Source organism: Belonocnema kinseyi, chromosome 5 (assembly GCF_010883055.1).
Source record: "Belonocnema kinseyi isolate 2016_QV_RU_SX_M_011 chromosome 5, B_treatae_v1, whole genome shotgun sequence".
In the NCBI taxonomy this organism is placed as follows: Eukaryota; Metazoa; Arthropoda; class Insecta; order Hymenoptera; family Cynipidae; genus Belonocnema; species Belonocnema kinseyi.
In genome coordinates this window covers 51,291,738-51,301,712 of record NC_046661.1, presented here as the reverse complement: position 1 = coordinate 51,301,712, position 9,975 = coordinate 51,291,738, and the positions used below count along the sequence as shown (strand labels likewise).

The following is a 9,975-nucleotide window of genomic DNA, read 5'->3' as shown; positions in this document are numbered from 1 at the left end:
ACATACGAACTCACAGTGGTAATCATGCACTTTCTGTTTTGCGGCTCCCAAACGGTAGGTATGGTGGGGGTAAATTTCATCCACGATCTGGCAGCTCTGAGCGGAAGCTTAGGCGCCGCCATGGCCCTTAGCGGGCATTTAAAAGTTCAGGGCATGTTTTTGGTAAAATGTACACCATCTTACCGAATTTTAATGTAAAGATAAATGGAAATAATGTGCTAGGTACTTAATGATTGCATGAAAAGGTGAAAAAAATACCATTTGTCAGTCATAAAGGTGGTTAAAATACAGAAAACAATGTACCAAAGGGAAAAAGCAGCAACTTACTGACCGGTATGTGGAATGCGGGTTACATTTACATCGCTTATAATCGTAAGGTTTCAACAGTGGAAAAATAGTGTTTGTCATAAAAGTGAAATAATAGTAATGATAAAGAAAAATATCAAAAAGTTTGATGAAGCATTTTTAAAGAAATAAAGTTGAAAATAAATTGATTTCTATCATTTTAAGTGGATTTTCAGTTTTGTAATTCATGTAGCTTACAAATTACAGAATAATGCAAATGTTATTTATTTAGTTCGAAGATTTTTCTCTGTGAAAATTCGTAAAATAAAAGAAATACGATTTGCAAATGGTGAAAAAATTGTGTGCAATGAATACTTGAAACTGAAAGAAATGGAAATATTTTTTATTCATGATTTTATACAGCTGCATTTCGTGCAATTTTGAATATGCCTTTTAAGTGAATCATCGGGAATGTCACCCTTTCAAAACTTTAAACAGCCCCTGCTTAAAATGTCAGATTAAAACCATGTAGAAACCAGATAGAGACTGGGTAAAAACTCATTAGGTTTCTAAACGTCTCTCACCGGTCTTTAACTGGTCTGAATTTTAATATGGAATCAGATCCTGACCGGTCCTTATATGGAAAACAGTTTCAGAAAACAAGTTGTCAAAATCTTCTGAACGGTTCTAGTCGGCTTCTACCCGATATTTGGCCACAGAAATTAAATATTGTCAGACTAGAGTTAGTTTCTAATTGCTCTCTAACCGGTTCCTAAAAGCAACATGCTACTGGTATCTACTCTGACCGCTCCTACCCGGGTTCTATCCGGCGATCGAAAACAGAAATCAAATATTGTCGATGACTGAAGTTAATTGGTAACTGGTCCCTAACCGACTCTTCTAAAACACACTTGGCACTCGTGAATTCTCTAAGTGTTTCTAACTGAGTTCTATCCGGAATTTGGGAACAGAAATTAATTATTTTCAAGGATCTAAAGTAGTCTTTAACTGGTATCCAACCTGTTCGTAAAAGGCACCTGACACTCGTCTGTGCTGTAATTAGATGTAAACGGGTTCTATCTGGCGATCAAAAACAAAAATCAAATATTGTTAAAGACCGAAATTACTTTCTAACTGGTCTCTAACCGGCTTCTCAAAGAAACTTGACACTCGTGTGTGCTGTAGCCGATCAAACCCGGCTTCTATCTGGCAATCGAAAACAGAAATCAATTATTGTTGAAATCCGAAACTACTTTCTAACTGGTCTCTAACCGGCTTCTAAACTCCACTTGACACTTGCGTGTGATATAGTCGGTCCAAACCGGGTTCTGTTCGGCAATCGAAAACAGAAATAAAATATTTGCAAAGGTCGAAGTTAGTTTCTAAATGGTCTCTAACCGGTTTCTGAAAGGCATTTGACACTCGTCTGTGATTTAACCGTTTTAACCATGTTTTATATCTGGCGATCGAAAGCAAAAATTAAATTTTTGCGAAGACCGAACTTAGATTTTAACTATTCCCTAAGCGACTTCTAAAAGGGGTAGTATGCTTTTCGCTCCCGAGTTTCACAGGTAGGCACCGGCTGAGGAGATCGAATGTCCCCTTCCATTTCACAGACTACAGATCTATCCTCTTCTATTACGCCCTCTCAAGCAATGTCCAACCCTACTTTCCTTCACCCTTCCTAGTTCAGTGATGTCTGAAATTGTATTAGAAATAGATTTGTATGCTTTTTTCCACACCACCCTGGAGGTACTAAACAATGTCAAAGTAATTCAAATAAGAATTTTGTCCATATAAATCTTTCATTTTACTTTAGTTACTAGTTTTTAAGAATTGTTAACGTTTTACTATTTAATTTTTTATCAATCATACTTTTACATTTTGAGTCCGCCATAGTAACGCGATACTAGTTAAACAAAGTTCAATCTCGAAAGTTCTTTGGACTGATACATTTTAATTTGTTTTAAAACGAATTAATGCTTGCTTTATTATTATTTTTCAACGAACAGTGAACAAGTGAAACATAATGTCCATTAAAAAAGTCGCGCAGTGTGAAAATATGAGTGAGATATTTAATGCATTTATTAAATATGCGCGACACTGTCGGTTTACAGATTTCCACCGAGATTTCCCACCGGGAAGTTACTATTCAAACTAAACTTATAATTTTCAACAACTAATTCTACGTTACCTCGCTTACTCACAGTTTGACACATTGCGACGGAAGAAGTCGAGTTGACAGACATCTTCACTCAGGGTTTTAAATAGAACTAATGAAAAATAGATCAATGCATGCAGTGTATCTCTAAAGAAAAGGGCGGCGGAGAGAAGGGCTGGACATTGGTGGACTTACTGACGTACTACCGGTCGACCGAAAACAAGCCGGTTAGGTGACGGTTACAACCCGGGGACGAAATTCGGCTATGGTCCTCTTAAGAACCGGTTAGGAATCGGGTACAAATATAGCACGATGCTGAATAGAAACCGTTTAAGTGCCGGTTACAACCAGGCGACAAGATTCGGTCCGAGCTAGTGAAGAACCAGGTAGGAATATTGTGAGGAAGGCGACGTTTACAAAACCCAGGACGAAATTTCTATAGGGGTCGATTAAGAACCAGCTAGGGATCTTGTACGAATATTACAGGATGTTGGATAGAAACCGGTTAAGCGCCGGTTAAGAAACAGGTAGGAATATAATTATGACCCAGTTACAAACCAATTTGGTGACGGTTACAACCCAGGGACAAAATGAGGATAGATGCCGGTTAAGAAGCGGTTGGGAATTAAGTGCAAATATTACAGGATGCGGGTAGAAACCGGTTAGGTTCTGGTTTCAAACCGGGGACAAAATCCGGTTAGATACCCGCTATGGCCTGTTAGAAACCACTTTTAACCGTTTTCTAACCGGGTTCTATCCAGAATTCTAAGGAGGGAGGGTTTTGGAAATAGAATAAGTACATTCCAAATAGGGCTTGCACCGACTGTCACTTTTACACTTTCCGAAATAGCACACGGAAGTGCTATATATTTTTCGCGCTGGCGCTATGTCGTTTTCTTAAATGAAAAGGTCTATTGGTAACAGACGACGGAATCGCGTTGTACTTGTACAGTGATAATTTTGGAAAGAATACAAAATGTTGTGAAAAGCCAAACATAATTAGGGTAAATTTTCACGGAGACAGCATGTAAGCATGGAATTAAAAATAACCATGAGAGGTGTATCTACTGATAGAATTAAGAGGAATTAAAAAAGTGGAAGATATATTCGCCTCCATAGAATGTAACACAAGTGCCAATCGTTAGTGAAATAAAAAAGATTTGGTTTCGGAGATAAACCTAATCTTTCGTTGGGCACTTCTCGTGATGGAAAATTAGCACATTCAAAAAAATTAAAAAATGCTCACTCTTTCGTTTAAATCTGAAAATATTTATTTTTCTCTATTGTTCTCTTCTTACCAGATAGTGTGCGTCGTGGGTTTCCGCACACAACTTCTATATAATTTGAAATTTTTTAACACTTGAATAAATACAAATGTGATATGAGACATTTATGGGGTATTTAAACATTCTACGTGTAATATATAAAAATAATAATATCATACGGAGAAAATTTAAATATTCTAGAAACTTCCCATCGACATCTCGAATACCCTGGGAATATCGAATTTTCCGCCACTCGCTAAATCTGAATTAGTTAAATTAAATTAATTATCAGTCAAATTTGATTGATTATAGAAGCAAGAACTCAGTAACTGATAATTGGTTAAAAATAACTAATTGAATTGGTTACTTTTCGTCTAACTAATTCAATTAGTCAAACGCTAGACGTGGCGCGCCACCGGCCGCCATTTCGGACGGTGGCGGAACTACTAATTTGTTAGTCGAAAATTTACCAATTGGTTAGTCAAGCTGGATTTCAAAAATTTCCAGGGACATGCTATGAGATGTGTAATAATTATACATTTTATTGCAGATGTTGGGCGTCCGGATGGGGAGTGAATGCGTTTACAGGTGGCACGTATCAGAGTATAATGAAGGAAGTTGATCTTCCAATTGTAGATTACAATACTTGCCAAAATCAGCTCCGAGCGACGAGACTTGGTCAGTATTTCCAACTGGATAGCACCAGCTTTATATGCGCTGGTGGTGAAGCAGGGAAAGATGCATGCACGGTAATTCAAATAAAAATTTTAATGCATAGAATTTGAAAAGATAGTAATTTTACACTATCTTAATTTTTATTTTCTTTATTGATAATTTGTCCATAATTGTATTCATTTTTTAAACTGATAACATACAGATATTACATAACTTAGTAATGTACTATTTTCAAGTGAAGAATTACATTTAACGCAGTTGAAATAGGAAATAAAATTTTTTAAAGATTTATTTCTTATTTTTAGGGTGATGGTGGTGGTCCCCTTGTGTGTCAACAAGCTACAGGACAATTTCAAGTGGTGGGCTTAACAGCCTGGGGGGTCGGATGCGCACAAGTAAATGTTCCAGCAGCATACGTACACATTTACAATTATCTTTCCTGGATAAAGCAACAGACTGGCTGATCTTGATAAGCTTAATTTAGAATCTATATTGCTAATGCGATCACTTTTTTAATAAGCTAAAATAAAAATGAAAAAAATCGATTCTAAATTCAATATAAAAAATGTGCATTTTAAAATAAATGTTCATGTGAATTTAAACATGCGCCAAACTTGTACCTACATATTTCAAGCATTTGTAATGCTTGAATAAAACTTTATCAAAAACATCTTTTTCAGTTTTGTTCAATCTTCTTTTTCTCGTAACTTTCGTCGGTTTTCCACACATTTAAAAAAATTTTTTTATTTCTAGTGTTCTTTTTCACGAATAAAACAAAAAGTACGCGTCCCATCAAGAAGTGATTCTCGAAGAAATTGTAGATCTTTTTTGGGATAACAATTTTGGTTGATTCATCTTTTTTTGTATCCTACATAGTTTGTCCACAAAATGGAATTTTTTATTTTTCATTATTTTTTGTGCAATCAAAATTTGAATTTTCAATTTTCCAAGAAACTCAAAAAAATTTGTTACGATAATCTTATAGGGCTCTCAAAAAGCAATGTTTTTCTTTTCGTGACTTTTTTTCATATCGTGCGTTTTTTGGCTTAAAATTTTGATTTTCGGTTGATGTAAAAATTTTTGGAAATGCTATAACTCTGAGAATGTTCTTTTTATAAAAAAAAATCATCAGGATAAATTGTTGGTGCTTTTTAATACTATAAATATCCGTACATAACATTTTCAAATTCACAAAAAAGTGGATTCCAAAATTTTCAAAATGCGCTCACTTTTTGAATTTTTATTAAAAATGGCTGGTTAACGAACTAGTCCTTTCTTTTAGGACCTAAAAAAGTGTTCCAAAGATGAATTTGATTCGTTAATTTTTTCGTAAAAATAGCACTAATGTTGGGGCTGACGGTGGGTGGGAACTGAATCATTATAACCCCCTCCGTTTCTGTTGTTCGCGCCTGAGTGGTCGCTTGAGTGACAGCCGCAGACCCCGCACACCTCGCGCAGCACCTGTTACAGCTACCTTTGGCGCGGCGTGGCGTCGATTCTTGGAAGAGCTATAGAAGGGAGGGCTATTGAAGGGTTGCACTGCAGTATAAAAAAGGCAACATAGGAAAAAGAGGAAACCTTTAGTATATCCAAATTAAAAAAAAAAAAACTTTAATTTAGAAACTATGAAATCTCTCATAAAAAGATTGTATAGTTTCTAAATAAAGTAAAATAATTTTCTATTGATTTCGGCCATTAAAGAATTAATTTTTTTCAATTTGGACATACATAGGTCACTAAACAGCACTTCACGCCGATATAAAAAAAACCCCAAGCAAACATAACAGTTGTTAAATAAGCAATTTTTATATATTCAGAGTTCTAAAAATGTTTAAAACGTAATCTCCTTAAATTATTTCGAATCTTATAAAATAACTTTAAATAGAGCACCCTTCAAAAATATTCAATCTTGTATTTAAATTTTTACATACATATTTGAAAAGTTTACATGTTCAATATTGATAATTATTTAAAAATTATTAAATTTAAAACGTCTAGAAATGGTCCAATATTATAAAATCAATGTTTTTAACGATACTAATTTGTAATTGGCTAAGCATTAAAAACAGTATCTATTTTAAACAATAGTAATGTGCGAAATAAAACAATTTCAAATACATTTTTTTTATTTTTAAATAAAAAGATCATTTTTTGTTTTATTGGATAAAGTTCCGAATAGCTGAATTCTCCGATTTTCTTCCAACTCCGTATACTTTGACACATATTTTGCTTGTAGTATTTTTATCTACGATTGATAGTTTTCGCGAAAATTAGTGATACATCGATTCTCATGAAAAAAACCTTAAAAATCAAAGTTTTTTGCATTTAGCTGAGTCAGTACGCAACATTTCTCAAAATCTTCGTAACAAAAGTTATAGACTTCATAGAGATACATATTTTTTGATCTGAAAATTTTTTTCTACGAGTAATTGTTTTCGAGAAAATTAGTGATACATCTGATGAAATATAACAGATTTTAGTGCAATAAGCGACAGGTCTTTCTCTATCGTCCGCGACCAAAATACTTACGGGCGTGTGTTTTATGCGTGCATTCATTATTCTTGAAGTTTTCTTCCTTCGCTCTAAACAACATGGATGAAACATTTAATATTTTCAGTTGGAGTATGATTCTTCAAAAAAGAGGAAAAACACTTCATTGGTTGAGATAAACCGAACTTATTCCAACTGAACTATTATGCTCAAAGCACAAGAAGAAGATGACTCTTTTGGAATCTAAAATGACTTGCGGATAGGTCGTGTGTTATAAAGCAGGTAAGTATCGTCCCCCAAATACCGTTAAGGAAAACACGTGGTTTGAGAGGCGCCAAATTTCCGTAGTGGCGTGTGTACTCATTTCTTATCGTTACGCTGTATACTTCAATTTTAAACCACGCTGACTGTTGGAAGGGTTATATCCATCTCAAAGTTCATGTATTCGTCCACCAAACTGAAAATCATTCCGAGGAGATCGTGAATCCCGGAACCGGAGCACAGACTCCAAACATCGAGTTATCTTGGCGGTGGATGCGACGATTTCTTTCCCGAGGAGTGAATTTTTGTGGCGCAGACGGCTTAAGAAAATAGGTGCTGATTCGTTTAAGGAACTAATCGCAAATAATAAAGTATGTTACACTGGCCACTGAATATAATCAGCATCTTTAATTGAAACAAACGCAAATATATTAGATAATAACTAATGGAGATACGATGCAAAAACCAGATAGGTTGTACAGGTAGGTGCATGGACAACATTATATCTGTGATCGATCACGGAGGTGTTTTCAGTCCCCCACTAGACATTGAAACGAGGTATGGGTTTGACCAACATTATTTCTGTACTGAGTCACAGAAGTGCTTTTTTGCCCCTCAGCAGACGTTAGGAAGGGGTATAGGTTTGACCAATATTGTTTTTATACCCTGGTAGACCGAAGGAACTGAAAGGAACCTCTACAAAGTACCCTTAAAAATCCAACTTGAGTCCGCCATCGGTTCTTTGAAAAAAGGTTTTAAAAAATCAAGATCAACTTTTGAATTGTTGAAATTCGGATTCTACGTTAAAATTTGCATTAGAAACTCACGGAGTAATCGCAATACTTTTTCTTGTGGTGTTAAAAACTTTAAAAAATAAAATACCTGCCATTTACATGGGCCGAAGGCTGCTTTACGTGCATCTTCTTTTAGTAGCAGTTAATAACCGTTCCGTCGGTAACTTTAAGAATTTTGTCTGGATGCTAGCGCCACACATTGGAAAGATCAGACGACAACGCTGCGATGCAAGTGAGACAAGATTTTATTTTTAAACTGCGCGCGCAACATACTACTTGAGCTATTATAGATGCGCTTGAAGTTACCGTCAGCAGAAGTTAATGGTATTTTTTTAAATTTTGAACGCTGCAAAAAAAATATTGTGATTACTCCGTGAGTTTCTAATAGAAGTTTTAATGTACAATCCAAATTTCAACAATTTAAAAGTTGTAATTGTTGTTTTTTGGGTTTTTCAAGAAGGAACCGAAGGGGGACTCATTGAGATCTTGAAGGGTACCTTATGGAGGCTCCTTTCAGTCCGTTCAGTTCGCCAGGGCCAATTTAGGCCACGTGCTTGCAGCCAATCATATGTAGTGCTAGTGAGAATGAGTTGACTGTGACTTATGGTGAGTCATGCCCGCCCTATCTAGCCCTGAGAAAATTGTAACAATTGTGTACATATAATCGTTCAGTCTGGCTAAAGCTAGCTCCAGAATTTTTGAAGGTTCGCTTTTTGACGACATATTGACTAAGAAGCTCGGGATCAGCTTATTCATCTTCTGCAAATTAGGTGATTTCTTCGCCGCAAATGGGTCGCCAATCGATCCAAGCTGATTAAAGATTTACCCAAAGAACACCGTCTTCGCCCGACCTGTTTTCAACTTTGCAGCGACGGTCTTATCATCGAACATAAGGAAATATTTGCAAACTATTTTCTACATTCTGATTGGCAAAGATTAATTATTTATAAATATCTAGATAATGCACTCGGGGAGATTCAATGTAAAAAATTAATTAAATTATTATTACTATTATATTTAATTAATTAAATTAAATTCGATAATTTAAGTTATTACACAGGTACACGAAATTAAAGGGTCTCTTCGATCAGACGAGATAAACATTATTATTTCTGCACTCAGTCACAAGAATGTCTTTCCGCCCCTCACCAGCCGTTAAAACGGGGTATGGGTTGAACCAACAATGTTTCTGTACTCAGTCACACGAGTGCCTTTCCGTTCCTCACCAGACGTTGGGAAAGGGTATGGGTTGGACCAAAATTATGTCTGTGATCAGACACAGGGGTGCCGTCTGCTCCCACGAGACGTAGGAAACGTTCGCTGCTGCCGTGAATTTTGCGTGTTGGTTGAGAAACAAAAAAAAACATGATTCTTATCGCTTTTTCCATGGAAATCAATCTATCATTAATTTTCTCAGCAACTATCAATCACAGAAAAAAATGTTTAAAATATTTTGCGAAATTTATCATTTTGGCTTAGATAAGCGCCAAAAACCCTGATTGTTATGGTTTTAATCATGGTTTCATTATGGAAATCGCCTTGTCGCCAAATTTCACTATCATATTCGTAATCAGCGCGTCAAAATACATAAGTATTCGTAGTTTTTGAAATTTTTAAAAATCCTTTAACTTTTATTTTTTATCGAATTTAAACATTTTGAAATACGAATGACGATTGAAATTTAAAATCATAGCATTAAAATGTTTCAGTTTTTGAGAATCGTTTAGCTTTTCTTCCGCAGTAAAATATAGGTTAAATTTATTTGAATATAAACTATTCAATTTTCGCATCTCTTTATACAAAAGATAATCTATATGAATTGAAACTGAAAAATAAAATTCTCTCTTCAGTTCACAAATCTTTGGAAAAAGACCTTTTGTTCAGTTTTTATTAATGTAGCAAATCGAGTTTGCCTTTCATTATTCCTAAAAAGAATTATTTTAATTTAAGCAGTTTTTAGAATATTCTAACTACCTTTTAATTATCCCAAAGTCGCGTAATAATCCTTATGCAATGTATGTCATAATGACAATAGTTATTTAAA

At 35.0% G+C, this 9,975-nt stretch overlaps 1 protein-coding gene across 1 annotated transcript in view; it reads left to right on the top strand.

Moving 5' to 3' along the window:
* Positions 1 to 5,007, top strand: part of LOC117172858 (trypsin-3-like) — a 75,566-nt gene extending 70,559 nt beyond the window's left edge. Inside the window, exons 5-6 of the mRNA XM_033361121.1 lie at positions 4,262 to 4,460; positions 4,692 to 5,007. Coding sequence (XP_033217012.1) covers positions 4,262 to 4,460; positions 4,692 to 4,850 — 358 coding nt within the window. The 3' untranslated portion in view covers positions 4,851 to 5,007. The remainder of the gene's footprint in view (positions 1 to 4,261; positions 4,461 to 4,691) is intronic.
* The last annotated feature ends 4,968 nt before the right edge of the window (positions 5,008 to 9,975 follow it).